This window comes from Sus scrofa, chromosome 9 (genome assembly GCF_000003025.6).
Source record: "Sus scrofa isolate TJ Tabasco breed Duroc chromosome 9, Sscrofa11.1, whole genome shotgun sequence".
Classification (NCBI taxonomy): domain Eukaryota; kingdom Metazoa; phylum Chordata; class Mammalia; order Artiodactyla; family Suidae; genus Sus; species Sus scrofa.
This window is the reverse complement of record NC_010451.4, coordinates 6,972,716-6,992,634: the sequence shown is the minus strand read 5'-3', so window position 1 is coordinate 6,992,634 and position 19,919 is coordinate 6,972,716. Positions and strand designations below refer to the sequence as shown.

At 52.7% G+C, this 19,919-nt stretch overlaps 1 protein-coding gene across 8 annotated transcripts in view; it reads left to right on the top strand.

Moving 5' to 3' along the window:
- Positions 1-19,919, top strand: part of CLPB (ClpB homolog, mitochondrial AAA ATPase chaperonin) — a 253,530-nt gene that overhangs the window by 97,262 nt on the left and 136,349 nt on the right. For 2 of the 8 annotated variants that reach the window (XM_021102298.1, XM_021102296.1), the window contains exons 1-2: positions 10,763-11,209; positions 14,543-14,594. In XM_021102298.1, the coding sequence (XP_020957957.1) occupies positions 10,816-11,209; positions 14,543-14,594 (446 nt within the window). In that variant the 5' untranslated portion in view covers positions 10,763-10,815. Of the gene's footprint in view, positions 1-10,415; positions 11,210-14,542; positions 14,595-19,919 lie in introns of those variants that run through there. The other 6 variants (XM_021102302.1, XM_021102299.1, XM_021102297.1 and 3 more) reach the window with 5 other exon arrangements.

Below are 19,919 nucleotides of genomic sequence, written 5' to 3'. Positions count from 1 at the left end.
GTCTTTTGCCCATTTTCCACTTGGGTTGTTGGCTTTTTTGCTGTTGAGTTGTGTAAGTTGTTTGTATATTTTAGAGATTAAGCCGTTGTCAGTTGCCTCGTTTGAAACCATTTTCTGGGGAAGTGCGTGCAGCCTCTGCGCTGCCTTCTGGTTGAAGCAGATGGAGGGAGGGAGGAAGCCCAACAGTAAACAGTGGTATTTTATTTTACTCGAGAACAGCTGGAAAATAGCACCCCCCCCACCCCACCCCCAGGCAACAAGAATCTGCTCCAGGACAAGGGCCAATGTCTTAACGTCTCACAGTTGACTGTCAACACTGCTATAGTATACATGCCTCAATTCTAGTGACTCAGGCTTTTACACAGTTCCACCTAAACCTGACCTGCAGCATGTGACAGCACCAGATCCTTAACCTGCTGAGTCATAATGGAACTCATTACATTAAAAATAAAACAAGGAGTTCCTGCTGTGGCTCGGTGGAAAAGAATCTGACTAGCATCCACGAGGACACAGGTTCTCTCCCTGGCCTTACTCAGTGGGTTAAGGATCTGGCATTGCCGTGAGCCGTAGTGTAGGTTGCAGACGTGCCTCGGATCCATTGCTGCTGGGACTGTGGGGTAGGCCAGCAGCTGCTGCTCTGATTTGACCCCTGGCCTGGGAACTTCCATCTGCTGTGGGCGTGGCCCTAAATATAAACAAACAAACATTAAAGAAATACAGTGGCACTGAAGAATGAGATGACTTGTGTTTGGTGCCACCGCCCTGATTCATACTCAGAACTGGCACTTTCCCCACTTGTGCTGTCCATACAAGTGCCAACACAGGGGGAAAGCAAATAAGATCAGTATTATTACAAAAAGAGTTTGACCTTGTAAAGTCGCTCCAAAGGTTTGGGAACCCCCAGCAGTCCACGGACACACTTGGAAAATGTCCGACCTCACGAACTCTTATTCATTCTCCAAAGCCTCCCGAAATGTTTCCTTCCTTGAGAAGCCCAGCAACGCCCCGCCATTTCCTCCTGACCCAGGACCCTGCGTCAGGTCAGGGCTGGCCAAGGCATGGGCAGCTCAGAATTGCAATTCAGTTCCTTCCTCTGTTGTTTGTTTGTTGCCTTTTGTCTTTTTAAGGCCGCACCCCGAGGCACGTGGAGGCTCCCAGGCTAAGGGTGGATTTGGAGCTGTAGCCGCAGGCCTATACCACAGCCTCAGCAATGTGGGATCCGAGCCGCTTCTCTGATCTACACCACAGCTCACCGCAACACCGGATCCTTAACCCACTGAGTAAGGCCAGGAATCGAACCGCCATCCTCTCTGAGCCCTGATGGGAACGCCCTCTCCTCTGTTGAGCTCCCTCTTCTCTACTGAGCTCTGGTCCCTCCTCCCCCTGCTTCTCTTTACATGTGTTGATCCTGTTAAAAACCAAAATTCAACTCAGTACATCTTAACGCTCTTACTGGCTTTATGTAACGATTCATGGATGTGGCAGCGTCCAATCTAGAAGATAAAACGGAGCTCCGAGAGCTGTACAAAATGAAGGACTTTTACAGGCAGGAGAGAGTGGGGACAAGTAAGTGACATTAGGCAAAAAAAGCAGATTGGTTTCTCAAGGTCACCTTCCCACAGGGGCTGCTAGGGGTTTTCCAGGCAGGTTACTAAATGAGTGCTGATCGGGCAGTTCCTGATTGGCTGGTTTAAGATTCCATTTCCAGGAGAGTTAAAACTATAATTAAGTCTTGGTTTGGTCCTGTGGGTCTTAGCATAAGCAACTCCATTTTGAGCCTGTTGTCTGTCTCTTTTTAACAATCCCTGTGGTCAGAGATGAGATGGCGGGAAGGAGTGGGAGTTTAAGTGCCTGCCCTGGGAGAAGGGCCCTCTCGGCAAATCTGTGCCCAGAATTCACTCTTCTTACTACCAAAAATATGGGCTCTTGAATTTCATTTGTTCCTTTGCCTTTTTAAGGTTTTTCTTCTTCTGTCATCTTTCTTTTTTTTTTTTTTTTTTTTTTTTTTGTCTTTTTGTTGTTGTTGTTGCTATTTCTTGGGCCGCTCCCGTGGCATATGGAGGTTCCCAGGGTAGGGGTTGAATTGGAGCTGTAGCCACCGGCCTACGCCAGAGCCACAGCAACGCGGGATCCGAGCCGCGTCTGCAACCTACGCCACAGCTCACGGCAATGTCGGATCGTTAACCCACTGAGCAAGGGCAGGGACCAAACCCGCAACCTCATGGTTCCTAGTCGGATTCGTTAACCACTGCGCCACGACGGGAACTCCATCTGTCATCTTTCTAACAAAGTAATATTTGAAGACTGTCAGCTATCTTAGATAAATGAAAGGCAAAAGGGGGTGGCATCATGCCTGTCCAGTTAGAATGACCAGGGCCCTCCCAGCTTGCGAGCAGTGATGGTGCCACCTCTCCCGGGTTCTCGGGGAGCGCCGGCCGGCAACCAGGCCTCTGGGAGTTCCTCCCTCCCCACTTTCAGGTGTGTGTGGCCTTGGGTCAGTTCCCTGGGAGGTCACCGTCACCCGCCGGCTCAGAATGTACCATTATCGACTCAGCACTGTGATGACCCATCTTTTCCGCCAGACCTCAGGCAAACTTCAGAAGTGTCTACTCCGTGTGGATCTGTTTCTTCTCGGCAGCCAGGATTTGGTGGTTATTGAGTCTGGGCTTGGGATTCGGACTGTTCGAGCCCCAGTGTTGCCATTTACAACCTAGATGACACTGATCAATTTACTCAGTCTTTCCCCACCTGGGCTTTCTTATCTGTAAAACGGAGATAACATCGCCCTCGCAGAGGCTGTTGAGATTGAGCAAAATAACGCAAGCGCTGAAAACAGAATCTCATTCCTCGTACTGTTCAGTAAACGCCCCCCGCCCCCCCACACACACACTCATTGGCACGTGGAGAGGTCAGATGTACAGCTACCTCTGAGAGACATCTTTCAAGGTCAGGGCCTGCCCTGCTCCTCCCTGGTACCAGGGAGGCTGCAGGGCTGCAGAGAGGCTCTGCTGCCGGGGTCAGGGGTCATTCTCCTCTACTGGCTTTATCGCTTGGCCACCTTGCCAGTTCCTCTGAGATCTGAATCAGCAACTGGGGGCCCACAGAGCCTTCCATGGCTCCTCCCCAGCACCAAGGCAGCGGAAAATAAGCAGTGTGGGAAGAGGGAGGGAGAACAGAAGGAAGGAAGGAAAGGAGGGAGGGAGGGAGGGGGAAGAAGGGAGTGGGAGCGGGGAGGGAGGGGGGAGGGAGGACGGAGGAGGGGAGGGAGGAGGCCCAGCTTGGAGTGCAGCGGGGAAGCGCAGCATTAGGCGAGGGCCCAGGTGAGGCTGGCAGAGCAGAATCTTGGTGGCGAGTGGAGGGCGCTTTGGAGTCATGTGATCTTGCGTTCTCATTCTTGGCGCCCCAGGTTCTTGCTGAGAGAACCTAGAGAGTTGCTTGGCCCCCTCTGGTTAAGCCTCAGTTCTCACCTTTCCGCCCCTCCTACTACCACCCCCCCGCCCCCCGCAGCAACCCTGAACAGGCAGTTCCTCAGACGTGAGTTGCACAAAACAGAACGTCCTGTCTCTGCAGATCTGCACGTGGCGTCCGGTCCCTTTACCTGCAGGGACCCCCTGTCCCAGGCCCCCGCCCCACCCCGCTGCCTGTTCCCTTTCTTCTGGCTCATCCTTACAGGGCTCAGCGCAGCCACTCCCAGGGAATCCTGGGCCGTCCCTGTTGGAGCCCCTGGCAGTCTGTCCTGCTGTCCCTGGTGACTGGGGGCCTCCGGGCTGGCTGCCCGTCCAGCCCCGGGTGCCTCACAGCTGTTCCACAAATGAGGCTGAATATCACTGAAACCGTGTCTCTGAAGGACGGGACAGATGCCGGAAAGGGTGGGCGGTCAGCAAGTATTTGGTGACGGGAATGGAGTGGAGTCGAAGAGAACAGAAAATTCTGACTTTGCTATTTAGCAGCGTTATCCTGAAAGTCCACAGGATGTCAGTGTTTCCACCTGAGAAGAAAGAAAGCCATCTGGCATGAAAAGCACTCACTTTCTTTGTTGTTGTTTTGTTTTTTTGCTTTTTAGGGCCACGTCTGTGGCATATGGAAGTTCCCAGGCTAGGGGTTGAATTGGAGCCACAGCAACGCGGGATCCGAGCCACGTCTGCAACCTACACTACAGCTCTCGGCAACGCCGGATCCTTAACCCACGGAGCGAGGCCGGGGATCAAACCCACAACCTCATGGATACTAGTCAGGTTTGTGAACCACTGAGCCAGGACGGGAACTACATGTTTTCATTTTTTAAAGGTTTATTGGAGTATTTGATTTACAATGTTGCATATCCGTAATTTTAAATTACAATATTTCGATCTTGTCGGCCCTCCCCTGAGGCTGTACATTTACACCCCCAGCAAAATGTCTTTTTCTTCACAAACTTGCCGCAGATGTGTGTATATATAGCTAGATAGACATAGATGTATAAACACAGATATAGCTGCGTATCGATGTATATCTGTATACAAACATATATGGCAATATATAACGTAAGTACATATATGCTTTAAAATATATGAAAATATGTACACTTGCCTGTCTAATGGGTGAACCATATCTCATCACAGTTTTTTAAAAACATTTTATTGGAGCATAACTGACGAAGGGTAAAATGTTTGAAATGTAAACGGAGTCAGTTTTGACCTGTTTACCCCACACGAAACCATCATCACCCCGAGATAATAAACATTTCCATCCCTCCGCGGCTCCTTGTGCCCCCTCTGCAGTCCCTCTCTCCACCACACTGGTCTACCCTTTGTTACTAGAAATTCCTTTTTATTTTCTAGGATTTTATATAAATGGGATAATATCGTGTACAGTCCTTTTTTAGGGCTGCACTCACTGCACATGGAGATTCCCAGGCTAGGGGTCGAATCAAAGCCGTAGCTGCCGCCTACACCACAGTCAGAGCCACCCAGGATCCAAGCTGTGTCTTTGACCTACACCACAGTTCACGGCAACGCCGGATCCTTAGCCCACTGAGCGAGGCCAGGGATTGAACCCGTGTCCTCATGGATGCTAGTCGGATTCGTTAACCGCTGAGCCACGATAGGAACTCCCAGTGTGCAGTCTTTTTCATCTGACCTCTTTTCATTCAGCATAATTTTTGAGAATCATCGACGTCATTGCATTTATCAGTAGTTTATTCCTTTTTCATCACCGAATGGTACTCCACTGTATGAATTACACCTTGATTTATTTATCCGTTCTTTTTGAGGGGGGATGGGGGCTACACCCGTGGCATATGGAGGTTCCAGGCTAGGGGTCTAATCGGAGCTCTAGCCGCCGGCCTACGTCAGAGCCACAGCAATGAGGGATCTGAACCACGTCTGTGACCTACACTACAGCTCACGGCAACACTGGATCCTTAGCCTGCTGAGCGAGGCCGGGGATTGAACCCACGTCCTCATGGGTACTAGTCACATTCATTACTGCTGAGCCACGGGAACTCCTGTTTATCCATTCTTGTGCTAATAGCCATTTCCGTTGTTTCCAGTTTGTAACTATCACAAATAAAACGGTAACTCACAAGTCTTCGTATGGACATTTGTCTCTACTTCTCTTAAGCAAGTATCTGGAAGTAGAATGCTTGGATCATATGGCACATGTGTATTTAACCTTAGAGGAACCGCCGTGAGTTCCCTTGTGGTACAGCAGGTTAAGAACCTGTGGTCACTGCTGGGGCCCTAGTGGCTGCTGGGGTGAAGGTTTCAACCCTGGCCCAGGAATTTCTGCAGACTGCGGGTGTGGTCAAAACAGAAGAAAAAGAAAGTGCGGAACAGTTTTCTAAAGGGATCCCACCACCGTGTTCCTATCAGCAGGGTGCAGGGGAGGGGTTTGCTCCGCCTTCTCACCAGTGTTTGCTTTGGTCGTCAGCCTTTTTAACTTTGGACATTCTAATAGATGTGCAATGGGAATTCACTGCAGTTTTAATTCTCATTTTCCTAAGTGAGTAATGGTGTGGAGGCTCTTGTCATGTGCTTATTTCACGTCCATGAAATGCCTGTTCCAATGTTTTTCCCTTTGAAAAACTGGGTTGTTTTCTTCTTCTTGAGTCTTGGGACTTCTTTACATACCGATACAGACTTTTATCGGATATATGATTTGCAAATATTTTCTCCCCTGTTGTGACTTGTCTGTTCATTCTCTTAATGGTAGCTTTTGAGGAGCAACAGTTCTCAATTTGGACAAAGTCTAATTTATCTCTTTTTTTTTTTTTTTTTTTTTTTGTCGTGGATATTTTTGCGCTGTATCTAAGAAATCTTTGCCTTAAAGTCACAAAGATTTTCCTTCTGTTTTCTTCTAGAGGTTTTACAGCTTACGTTTTGCATGTGGGTCTATAACCCATTTTGAGACCGTTTTTGTACATGGCACAGGATAAAGATCATTATAGTTTTGATGTGTATGTTTCTTACCGCAGGTGTAGCTGAGCATATTTTCATATGGTTAAATATGCTTTTTTTTTTTTTCTTGTAAGCTCTTTAGTCAAGTCCTGGATTCCAGGCTGCTGTGATTCGATATGCAGTTGATTTGCAGCTCAAAAGCATAAGCCCACAGGCCAAGGGGTGTGTGAGCCCTTTCCCTGGTTAATCCCCAGGGGACCCTGCAGGCGTGCTCTCAGCCAGCACAGGCACTACGGTATAGAGCTCTTTGTATCACTTAGCCCTTCATCACTGTGCCATGAATATATTTTTCCCAGATTGTCGTTTATATTTTTCACTGTTGATGATGCTTTTCCATCAGAATTATATTATAGAAACTCAAATAGATCCGTCCTTTCAATTGTGGACTCAGTTTTGTGTCATATTCAGCAAGCTTCTCTACTTCAAAGTAACTTTTGTTTGTTTGTCTTTGCTTTTTGTCTTTCTAGGGCCGTACCTGCTGCCAGCATATGGAGGTTCCCAGGGTAGGAATCACATCATCAAATCGGAGCTGCAGCTGCCAGCCTAACGCCACAGCCACAGCCACGCCAGATCCTTAACCCACTGAGCAAGACCAGGGATCGAACGTGAGTCCTCACGGATAGCAGTCAGATTTGTTATCACTGAGCCACAATGGCAACCTCCCAAAATCAGTTTTTAAAAATTACTTCCTACTTTTTCTAGTATTCTCATGGTTTCTTATTTACATTTCAACATTTTGAGGAGTTCCCATTGTGGCTCAGTGGTTAACGAATCCTACTAGGAACCATGAGGTTGCGGGTTCGATCCCTGGCCTTGCTCAGTGGGTTAAGGATCCGGCGTTGCCGTGAGCTGTGGTGTAGGTCGAAGACGTGGCTCAGATCCCCGCGTTGCTATGGCTCTGGCGTAGGCCCGTGGCTACAGCTCCGATTAGACCCCTAGCCTGGGAACCTCCATATGCTGCAAATGCGGCCCTAGAAAATCCAAAAAAACAAAAACAAAAACAAACCATTTTGATTCAGTAGGCATTTATTTTGGTGAAGGGGTAGGATAGGAATCCAGGTTTTTCCCCAATTGGCTCCCCAGTTTTCTCAATATCATGGACTCATTTTTCCCCCACTTACATAAAATGGCAGGTTTATGTTAAACAAAATTCTCTCATCCTTAGTGTAAAAAAGTAGCCAGGTTACTCTCCCCAGAGGCCACATACCACAAACACTTTTTTTTTTTTTTTGGGCCTTTTTGTCTTTTTAGAGCCACACCCACAGCATATGGAGGTTCCCAGGCTACGGGATGAATCAGAGCTACAGCTGCTGGCCTACGCCACAGCCACAGCAACACAGGATCTGAGCCGTGTGGGCGACCTACACCACAGCTCATGGCAACCCCAGATCCTCAACCCACTGAGCGAGGCCAGGGATGGAACCCGCGTCCTCATGGTTGCCAGTCAGGTTTGCCAACTGCTGAGCCACAACGGGAACTCCAGCACACTTCGATTCGGAGGGAAAGAGGCAGATGAGAAGAAAAGGAGGTGATAGGAGAAATTTTTTCTACGAAATATTTTCCATGTGTGGTTTGGGTTAATGCTCAAGATTTCTACGTTTACAATATGGTACAAGAAAATCTATTATGATATCAATAACCTCAATCATTGGGAAAATATTAAATCATGTCCACTCTCTTCTTTTGTTAATACAGGAAAGTAGGCAACGTATTTGTGAAAAATAACGCAGACTTTTTTCACATACACCCCTACACACATCAAAACAACACGCACACACATATATATGCCTTTCCTTCCTCAGGAGAGCAAGTTGTGTAATGGCTAAGAGTTTGGATTCTGAGTCAGATCAACCTGGAAATATTAAAAGTTATCTAACTCCTAGGGTTAATGTGGGGATTAAGAGAATTTGCTCATACAAAGTGTTTATATGATAAACACTTTATAGGATAAGTTTCTCCAAGGTTTCCCAGGTGTAGTTTGAATGCCATGACTGGGCTATTGTGCCTTCACTGAGTAGATAGATCAGGTAAAAAAGCATCCAGCAAAGTCTAGGAGAAACGTATCTGAGTATTTATAAATATGAGAGGCAGGTAGGTTATTTAGCACAGTGGCTGGAACGGAGTAAATACTTAATAACATTTAGCTGCTATTACTATTAAAAAATCCTTTCATCTCACTTATTCCAAAAAAGAGCTGTGGGAGCGTCAGCCCGGAGGTAGGGTTATGGCAGTATCCAGCAGGATCCGCAGGAAGTGAGTTTTTTTCTTTTTGGCGGCGGAAGTTCCCCAGCCAGGTATCAAATCCACACCACAGCAGTGACAAGCCAGATCCTTAACCCCCTGCTCCACCAGGGAGCTCCCATAGGAAGTGAATTTTATATCTCTAGATCCTATGTACTAACCCCTAGGTATGGTGCTAAATATATTTTAAATGACCTTTTTGACACATGAAAGCTCGCCAAAATGGACTGCTTATCACTCACTCTTGATTTTTGAAAGAATACCTTATTTTAAAATTTTATCTTTTGCTGCTAACTCATCATATAGCGTCTAGGAAAAAAAAAAAAAACCATTATCTGAAAGGTTTCACTGGAATACCAGGAGAGGAGCTAGGGCTCTAGCCACTGTCATCCAGGCCACTTTGAAGTTTGAGAACTCACATATTTTACCTTCAGGAAAAACCATGCAAAGACCTGAGCAGTCCCCACCTGCCAACAGCCAGCAAGACAACGGGACCCTTAGTCCTAAGGCTCCTAGGAAATGATTTCTGCCAACAACCTGGTAGACCTTGGAAATGTACTTTTCTCTCATTGAGCCTCCAGATGCATATCTAGCTAGTTGACACCTTAATTTCAGTTTTGTCAGGCCCTGAAGAGAGGACCCAGTTAAAATATGCCACACCCCTGACCGACAGAAACTGATATTAAATGGGTCTTGTTTCAAGCGGCTGCATTTACGGCGATGTTTTAAGGCAGCAATAGAAAACCTACAAATACTGCTCCGTTATTTGTAGATCATCTCTCACTTTGGGCTTGTCTGATGTTTTCTCCCGACTGGAGTGAGGTTGGGTGTGACTGGTGAGAATGCCACAAAAATGATATTTTGTCCTTAGGACCTCATGTCAAGAGATTCATGACGTCTATGTCTTATTACAAATCCTGTCAGTCCTCAAACTTTTACCCACTGTTTTTAGCATCATCTGTTGATCTTGTCTGAAATATGTGGAACAGTGGTATTTGCCTAATGGTAATCTCTATTTCCTTCTTCCTTCTACATGTATTAACTCAATTTCTCCTGTAAGGAAGAGCTATCTGTTTCCCTCACTCTTCTCCCATTTATTTATTTGATTATTAATATCGGTATGGCTTCCTGGATATTTGTTTTATTCTCTGGGTAAAACCCACATACTGTCATTATCTTTTGCCTAATGGTTCCAGCTTTGGTCATCAGGAAGTTGTCCTCCACATTCCTGCGTTCTTTGGACAAGCCTGTGTCTGGGTTTTCTTCCCTTACTTTCCAGCACTCAAGATAGTCCTGGGTTTATCTTGTGTATTTTCGACCCTCATCCTAAAAATAACCATTCCTCCAAGGAGAACTGGTTCCTTTCATCGGAGGATAGTGTTTAGATGTGGGTCCTACGTGCTTTCAGTGTTCAAGGTGTCATTCCTTCTAGACCCTCTCAGGAGACAGAGGTAATATATGGAATGTACTAACCCATACATACTTAAATCTCTATTTCTGTATTGATATAGCTGTATATATTTTAAAACCATGAGTTTATACTGATACCCCTAATTCCAATCCAGTACCACAAAGCAAGATCACGGTTCAGCTTTTCAACTGAGAGGAAGTCTGTAGGAAAAGAAAGAGAATTCCTCTTTCAGGCGCATCAGTTACCCTAGAGAGCTTTTCGAAAAGCTGAGCCAGGCTGAAAAGAGAAATAAGCTAAAAGAAATAACTATAAGCCTCATAATGGGCCTCTGCTGAAGAATCTTGTTTAATTTACAATAGTCAGAAATTGCGTCGCGTATTTTAACTAAACTTTGAAAGAGACTCTGGGATTCCAACCTTAATTCTGATCACCGCGCCCGCTGCTGGCTAGTTCCCTCCTTGCCCCGCCCCCTAGCCCGAACTCCATTTCCCAAGATGCTCCGGGCTCCGGTAAATCAGCAGTCATTGTGACGTAAGTTCCACAGCCTTCTGGGGAGTGTAGTTTGTTTGGTCTCCAGCTGCAGCAAGCTCTTGGGCCGTGGACTACCACTCCCGTGAGGTAGTGCGTAATGCCACTCCGCGGCGTCTTCGAACGCGCCGCGGCAGCCATGTTGGACGTGGCCAGCACAGGGGCCGGCACCAGGGGGCTAGCGAAGCAGCTGTCACGATGCTGGGGTCCCTGGTGTTAAGGAAAACAGCGCCTGCGCCGCGGCTCCTCCTCCAGCTGCTTAGGTCCCCATCGCTTCGGAGTACCACTGGCCGGAGTGTGACCACCGGGGGCCGCGGGGAGCCTCAGTGGTTGAGGGCGGCCGTCGGAGGGCGGCATGGAACGTCGCCCGCCTTACTCGCCGAAGGAGGGGCAGCCACCGGGGGGCGCCAGAGAGGAAGTACCGAGACCCCGTGCCTCGCAGCCTCCACGTGGGGACGCCTTCCTAGCCCCGAAGACCCACTGCCTGGGCAGGACAGCTGGAACCAGGTCCTCAACAGGGCCGGATTAGGCGTGTGGGCCCTGGCCTCGGCGCTGGTGGCTCACTGTTACAGCAAGAGCCCGACCAACAAGGGTGATTATCGGGACAGTCTGGGTTCGTTTAAGTGAGAGGCGGGAGGAGTGTCCTGACTCCGTATGTTTGGAGAGTGGCAGTTGCTTATAGATTTAGAATACCGGAGCCTCAGTCCTGGAGGGACTCAGACATCTGGTCATAGAGCAGGTTGGGGAGCTCGGTGCCCCTGAATTGTGTAGTTTACCAAACTATTCAACTATTATTGTATAATAATGCAGTTATGACAGGTCAGCCTCCCTCTTTTGAGCATCACTTTGTCCATCTGTACAATGGGAGCATTGGACTGAACATGGGACGTTAGAGCATGGGCCTTTTCTCTAATATTCTGCCTGGTTCACGTCCTCTTTTAGACATCTCCAGGAAACCACAAGGTTTAAGAGCAACCACTAGATGGTTTAGTGAACTTGCCCCGCGTCCCCGGTGGCCTAAGAAAGGAAGAAGAGACTTGGTTTCAGAGCCAGCTTTGGCCCTCCTCACCCCGTGCTCCTCTGGCTTTGGGTTCCCCACTTACACAGTGAGGGGAGGTGTCTTAGTTCTCTTGCAGTGCCATTATTTTGACTCCGATTGAAGTTCAGCAGCCTGGGCGTGTCCATCAGAGAGACCCCCGGGGCCTGGCTGTGCCTCGTCTCAGACACGAGGCGATCTTGCTCGGTGGGGCCGTCGGCAGAAGGAAGACAAGAAAGTGGCCCCTGGAGATGCAGAGCAGCCGTGGGGGCTGGCGGACCCAGGGTGGCATCTCCCGTAGGTGCTTGGAGTTGTGCAGGGACTGGGAGAGAGGCAGAGCGCCAGACCGCTGGCTTACGTGAGTCCAGCCGCTCAGGTCCTCAGTTGTTTCTCCAGGGAGAAGAAGGCCGAGGCCTGGTGTTCCCAGACTCCATGCATCCCGAGCCCTGAGACTTGGGAGCAAGAGGAGGGCTCCCTTGACCCCATGTGTTTACTCAGCAGGCTGAGGGCAGTGGAAAGGGGGGCCCGGGACCCCGGGGACCTGGTTTTGGTTGTGCTCTGACTCCCATGGTGACTTGGAGTGTGGTTCCTCCTCCCTGGCCACCTGTCCCCTCGTCTGCAAGAGGAGGATGTTGGAATAGAGTCCCAGGGCCCTTCTCGCTTAGGCCTGAGATGGTTCTGTTACTTCCAGCACTTTTCTGAACACCCTCTGCGTGCCCATGTTAGGGCTGGATGTAGACCTCTTAGCACGATGCCCGTTTCGGGGTCAGTGCCGGCAGCTGGGCCTGTGGGTCTGGTGAGTGGTGTGACAGTGTGTTAGGGGATCAGAAGGCCACCAGAGTCAGGAAAGCCCTCCTGAGTCACTGGGGACCCCCCTGGAGGATGGGGGGTTGGAACTTGAGTTCTGAAGGGTGAAGCAAGGGATGAAGGGAAGAGTGGCATGGCGAGCTCCTTGGGGACCGGGAGTGTTCACTGATGTCTTCAGGGTGCTGCTTTCACCGGGTCCGTCCCCCGTGGTCTCTGGTGCTTAGTAGCGACTCAGTAAATGTGCCCAGAGTTGGCCTGTCTTCTCCGCAAAGCTTTCCCGGAACAAAGATGAAGGAGTCGCAGGTCAGCGTATGGCGCGTGTGTGTAGAGGCCGGCAGTGTCCAGCCTGCCTGGAGGACGGCGGGTCTTAGGAGGAGGTGTGAGCAGAGGGAGAGGGTGGGGTGCGAGGCACCGGGCGTTGGAAGTTTGGCATTCTGTAGGCGATGGAGAGCCGTGGAACGGCGGTAAGCCGGGCACGTCCTGAGGCCAGTGTGTTTGGACGGCTCGGGGGAGGGCGTCCAAGGTCTTGCCTTGGGTTTCCTGGCTTCTCCAGATTGGATGTGGCATGTGAACCCCGGCAAAGAGACCAGGGTCCGTCCACCAGAATAGACGATGGCCCAAACCGTGACCAGTCCAGCCTTCGGACCTGCCGGCTCCTGCCCCTGACCTGGAGCTGTGAGCCGAGGCCCAGTGCAGCGTGCTGGACATGGCCCTTCAGGAGCAGGCGGCCCCGGCGCTTGCTCCTCCTCACTCCCTCGGGGACCTTGCAGGAGCCGCTTGTTTCTGAAGCGTGAGGGGAGCGTGGACCCAGCCGTATCTGAGTGAGGCTCCTTCTCCTTCCAGCCAGGGGCATCCTGAGCAAGCCGGGAGTGTGCTGGGAGAACGGCTGGGGCAGGGAGCCGAGAAAACCTGGCCCTGGCGTTGAGGCCGGGGTGGGGGGGGTGGAGGCCCAGGCCCAGATCTGAACCGCAGGTGCAGTTTGCACACGCGTGATAAGGTGGGCATCTCATCCCCGTTGTGTGTAGGAGACCCCGGCTCAGAGGTCAGGCGCGGTGGCTGCATCACAGGGCAGGTGCCGAGTTAGGACTGGAGCCTGGGCCCGCCCTTTCCGCCCTGCTGCAGTGCTTCTCTCGTGTTTCACCCGCGGAGTCGCTTGGTGCACCCGGGTGCGGGTCTGTCCAGGGCCCATCAGGGTAGCTCCGAACCGGCTGGGCTCAGAGAATTCCACCCTCTGGGAAAAGAGTGATGCTTCTGCTACTGACTTTGGAGGCTTTCTGAGTCAGGCAGTTCTTCCTTATGGCCACAAGGTGGTGGCAGCAGCCTGCCGGCTGCCCAGGCAGGGGCCAGGCGTGGCCTTGCCTTTCTGCCAGGCCTGGTGGTTCCTAAGGGTTGATAGGAATCCTCTGCCTCGGACAGCCCTTCCCTGGGCTGCCCTGGGGAGGGTGCAGAGGTTTCGACCACCATTTCATTTCGTAGCGTCCTTGTGGGGCTGTCGGGGCGAGGAGTACTGCCTCTGCTTGGTAGTCAGGGAAGCCGGGGTTGTGAGGAAGGGGGGCTGCCACAGTCCACGTGGGCAGGGTGTGTTGGAGCCAGGTCTCCTGGCCTGTGGTCAGGGCTGTCTCTACTCTCAGAGGGGCCCGCGCTCCCTATCCTGTCTCTCCTGCGGGGTCGTGAGCAGGGCCGTGGAGATTCAGCACCAGACCGAGGAGCTGAACTTAGGGAGAATGGGGAGCAGGGCCGGGCTGGGTGATGCCAGCGGTGATGATCCCAGACACCTGCGGAGCCCCGGGGCTGATGAAGAGCGAGGGCTTCACAGGGCGCTCTAGGCCACACGTGGTGTAGACACACCACCCGGATCAGCTGCGTGCTGAGGACCCGGAAGCTCGGGCTCTGTGACAGAAAGTTGAGGGGGACAGCTTGTTAACGCCCCTGCCACACAGGTGGGCACGGCCCGCTTCCTCTTTGTATATCTGGCATCATTTCATTTGTTTCTGAAGTGCCCACACTCGCAGTGAGTGTCTCCTGGCCCTGCTGAGCGGGCATCCCAGCCGGGGAGCTGACCCGTGCCTCCTCTCTCCTCAGATGCAGCCCTGGTGGAAGCGGCTCGAGCCAACAATGTCCAGGAAGTCCGCAGGTGAGTGCTGAACCGCAGGCCCTGCTCTCCCTCGCCGGACGGCTGGGCCGGCGGCCCTTGCTCTGGTGGCGACTCTCCCTTGGGGGAGCTCCTCGCACCGAGCTGGGCGCTGAACCGTGTGGCTTTTTGTAGTCGAGTCATCAGGTTCCTTTGGCCCAGGTCAGCCCTTAGGTATCTTAAGGTGGAGTGTCAGCCCCTGTGTCTCTTTTCTGACCCCAAACACCCCTGGATCCTTTGGCTGCTTTTTTCCTTGCAGGGCTTGGTGTAAGAGTCCCTCCACCTCCTCTGGTTCTTGCTTCTCTGCGGGATTGGCCACACAGTACTGGCTTGCTGCCTGGGTGGGGTACAGGTGGGCACCAGCAGAGAGACTTGGGGATTTGGGAGCAAACCGAGAGAGACCTTTCTGCCAGGTCCTCTAGGGCTAGAGAGGCTTGCCTGCAGGACACACACGCTGGCCAACGGCCTTTCTCCAGCCTCCCTGGCTCAGCTGGTCCCCTGGCACCCCCCTGGCTGGTTAGGTCTGAGCCTGTTCTTACGCAGGGATAGGACTCAGCTCGGGCCTCAGCCTGGTGCCAGATGCAGGGCAGAGTCTGTGTCCTGGATGAATCCTCAGACATAGGGCTTCAGTATGAGGCTGTTAGTGGAGGTAGAAGCTTCATTCTAGAAGCTAGTAGCCCCCCATTAGGCCTAACCGTGGCCTTCGTTTTTTGCCTTTCGTGTAGAGCCGGGTGGCCCTAGGACCCCTCCCTTCCCTGCCACCGCGGCACATTTTAGGCAGGAAACCGCTGTGTGGAGGTGGCGGTGATGCCCCAGCGCCACACGATCTCGGTGCGCGTCCCACTCCAGCCACCTCAGCCTCGAGATGGCATTGAAAGGCAGCTGCAGCCCCCGCCAAGACTTACTGCTTTGATTCTCTTTCATTTTATCTGCAGCATTATTATTGATTCTCAAGGGTGCTTTTGAGTATTAATGTTCAAGGCTTAGTTTTTAATAAACCACTTTTGGAAGTATGGGTTGGGAGTTGTTTTGTAGCCAAATAAATATGATGGAGCAATAGTTTAATAAACATGCAATGATGCATCTTAAAAACCAAGCACAGATGTCAGCTCGTTGTTATAAGAGCCATTCATAACTGCAGGCAGCGGGTGGCATCTTCATTCCCCAGAAACGCATGGGCCTCGTTTCCTTCTGCTGCAGTGCAGTGACACGAGGGGGAGGAGGCTGGCTGTGCTCCCTCCTTTAAGGCGTTTGCTGACCTGGCGTCACCTGTGGATAGCTGTGAGGTTGACTGCTGCCAGGCTGGCAAGCCAGTGTGGGCAGCGCATTGACAGCGCAGCAGTGCCACGAATCCACCCAAGGGTTGATTGTTTTTAGCACTTTCAGACGCGTGTTTTTCTTTTTTCGTGTGTATATTCCAATAAAACTTTATTTCCAAAGGCAGGTGGCAGGCAGGATTGGCCTCTGGCTCACCGTTTGCCTGACCCTGGTCTCGACGCTAGTCTCCCTTCTCCCGAGTCAGCAGAGACTGGTTCCTCTGAAGAAAGCGATGGCAGAGCTGAGGGCATCGCTTGGGGGTGGCACTTCCCTTCTGATGGCTGGAGACCCGGCCGCTTTTCGAGAAGAAAGCCTGATTCTTGCCTTCTCTTGACTTTCTCATTGCCTTGTTTCCCAGCTCTGTGACTAGAGGGTGAGGAGAGGGGCTTCGGAGGGGAGGGCTGCCACTGGGGATGCCCAGGGGGCAGTGGAAACCACACCTGTCGTCCTGGTACCCCGCACCTCCGGGTCTGCGTAGGAGGAGTGCGCAGAAGAGCTCCTGCGTTCAGTCTTCCCTCCTCGCTCACCCGCGAAAGAGCTCGTGGCGTCCCGGGCAGGGAGAAGCAGATTTGGAAGCTCTTGGTTAAGCAGCTTTCCGTGTGTAGGCTTCTCGAAGTTCTGCAGTGATCACGGGTTGTAACATTATAAGGGGGACAGAATATTATTATATTTCGCTATAATCACCCTAAGTTTCTTTCTTTCCTTCTTTTTTTTTTTTTTTTTTTTGTAGGGGGAGTGCCAAAATAATGATTAGATCGGGGGGCAGAGCAATAAGGGTTTCGGCTGGGCAGCGGCGGGCCTTTGAGGCCTGCCTTTCCCCGTCCCCTCTGGGAACCATTCCTGGCCCCTGACCCTTCTCCTTGGGCGTCTTGTCTTAGGGAAACTCCGTAGGTGAGTGATGAGAAGCTAAACGTCAGATGCATGTTTTTCTTCATAGTAATTAAACCTCTGCCCCCAGATTATAGGAAGTGATTTGGGGTGTGTGTGTGTGTGTCCCCGTCCCCGTCCGGGCCCTCTTTCTGGCCTGTGTGCACAGGGTCTGTAGGGACCGTTCCTGTACGTCCCCCGTCTCTCACCTGGTTTCTGCCTCCGGTCGTCCCGTCTCCCTCGGTCCTGGTGACTCGGGCAGAATCCCCTTCACCCCCAGCTCCCCTCCCGCCAGAGAGCAGGGAGCAGGCTGAGCCGAGGCAGCGGGAGGAAGATGCTGGCTGGCTGGCTGCCGGCCCGGGGTCCCGTCGGTGCTGCTGAGGTGGTGCTTGTGCAGCGTTGCGGGCGGGGAAAGGGGGGTGACTGGAGAGCCACTGGAAAATGCAAAGCCCGGAGCGCCCGCGGGGTGGGTTTGGAGTTCTTGTGCTGAGAGCACTGGGGAGGGTTTTGAACAGGGCAGTGAGTGAAGCGTGAAGGATGGGCAGAACGAGGGGAGGGCTCGAGGCAGCTCTGAGAAGAGATTGTTTGCACAAGACAAGTTCAAGGTGACGAGGGCCCGAATGGGACTGGCTTCGCTCCTTCTCATCCAGGATAGTCCCTGCCTGTGAATGAATGCATAAGCCTCTGTTGGACCCTGGAGATGGGCGTGGGGGCGCCCCAGGCCCTGGTCTCGCGGAACCAAACATGTAACCTACCAGTTGCAGCTCCTCGTGCGCGCAGAGCCAGGCTTGGGGTGCGGGCCTGCAGGCGGGGTGGCGAGGGCCCGGCCATCCTGCTAGGAGGAAACGTGCTTGAAATCTCACAGCGGCTCCTTATTTAGCCTTTTTACACCCTGGACTCTGCACAGGAGCCTTCATTTCTTCCTCTGGGTCCCGGCCTTGAGCTCTGCCCACAGGCCTGCCAGCAGCAGGGTGGAAGAATCCCGTCCTCAGTTTCCAGCAGACCTTTTCTCATAGTTTGTACGTGGCTGGGTCACCGTGTGTGTGACCTGTGCCCAGTGACATCAGGGTTTGGGACGAAACTCAGCCGCCGTGGTGCTGTCGGCCCCTCCCCTCGTTCCCCATGCCCTCTCTGGACCTCTGTGCTGTCTGTGTCTCTGCCTCGAGGGCTCCTTCCTTCCTCAGCCCCGAACCTTGGGAGCGCCCTGGGTAGTGAGCTCTGCTGCTCAGGGCGAGGCGTTTGAGCGTCCTCTTTACGGCTGCCCTGGGGTCTGCAGCTCCGCCAGCCAGACGGCCTCCTGCACCCTGTGCTGGTACCATCTGCTCAGGTCCTCCGGCCCCTTGGCTCACAGCCCGTGTGGAGCCGCCCTTGACTCCTCCCCCTTTTCCCGAACCTGCCTTCTGGTCTGGGGGTTTGCGGGTCATGCAGGGCCGTGCCAGCCCGTGGCAGTGAGGAATCCTTTGCTCGAAGGGAAGTTGGACGTCGCGTGGAAGTGGCAGGGCTGGACTGACTGAGGAGGCACTCAGGCCACAGACCGGAGGCCCCGGTCAGGAGCCCGTCAGGAGTGATGCTCACGGAGTAAGAGGATCGAGCCAGCAGCTCAGCGGCTCCAGGAGGAGTGGGCACTGCTGGCCTGTCGGGCCTGGAGCCGGCTGCCCGTGTGTGGTGCGGGCGGGCCTGGCCAGGGAAGCTTCTGCCGCTCGCTCGCTCACCGCACTCTTCTTTGTATCGAGAGGGTTTGGGCTGGACTTCAGCCCACACGCCCCGGACTGTGTGCCTTCCCAGGCTTGACGGGGTCTGGCTGCCAGCGTGACTTTTCTTCTGCAGCACCGCGACACTTGGGGAAAACGGCTTTTTACTGACTTCAGCACACCTGAGGCAGGCCCTCCAGAGTCGTATTTCCATACTCCCGTGGGGGGGACCAGTGGGAGGCTGGGCCCCCGTCTCTTCCCTCCCCCTCCTCCTTTCTCCATGTAGCAGCGAGTTCCTTCCTCCCTCGAGGCGCTTACACCTTGTTTGCAAGTTCAGCTCTAGCTCTTAGAGAGTGGAAGCCCAGTCCCTAGGCCCCTGTCTCACCTGTCAGTAGCCTGAGCAGGTGGCCCTGCTCCTGGGCTCAGCCCGAAGCCAAGCCTGGCTTCTGAACTCAGTAACCGCTCACCCGAAACCTAGGGCACAAGGCAGACTGAAGGCACATCTGTCCGGGCTCGGGCTGAGCCTTGTCAGGGCTGGGAGAAGTAAGGCCGCCTCTTCTCTCCGTGGGGATCACATTTCCTTGCAAACAAACTGGGGTGAAAGACTCCACCCGACTCACTCACGTCCCTTCTGGCACGGAGCTGGGCCTCTGCTGAGTGCTTAACCCCTGGTTCCCATCAGCCCAAGCCTTTTCCAAATGAAAGAAACTGGGGAGCAGCGACCTTGGCCTTCAGACGGCCTGCCCTTTCTCTGCACGGTTCAGTTCTTCATTTGACAGAAGTTTACTGAGTACCTGTCGTATGCTGGGTCCTGTACTTGGCACAGGGGACCCCTGCCCCAGCATGCCCACCTGCCCAGATGAAGGGCTCTGGGGAAGACTGTGGCAACACAGTGTGATCAGGGCTCTGCCCGGAGCCCAGGAGATGCCGCTGAGCAACCTGGGGGCCAGAGCAGATGTCCTAGAGGAAATGCCACCAGATCGGAGTCGTAGACATCAGGAGGCTCAGCAAGTCGAAGAGGCGTTCTGGACAAAGGGCCCAGTGTGAGTGGTAGCGCCGAGGCAAGAGGCGCCTGGGGTGTGCTGAGCAGGGCAGTTACCTACTGGATCGCAGTTACCTGCTGGATCGCAGTCTGAGGCCAGGAGGGACTGGAGATAGAGACGGACCTGTCCTGCAGGGCGCTGCCTGTTTGTCCCTCAGTCACTCCTCCGTCCAGCCTGCCCTCGGTGCCCAGCCCTGAGCTGCATTTGCACTGATGGCGCCGCAGGGAAGAGAAGCAGTCCCTGGTCTGGAGGGGCTCCGGGACCCCCTTCTTAGGTGAGGAGGGGGCACATGAGTCAAAAGTTGAGAACCAGCAAAAAAGGCCCGAGTTGTCTGACTTCTGTGAGCCTGAGTAACATGGAAATGACCATCTCTGTACTTCAGAGACTCGTAGGGTATTTATTTGTTTATG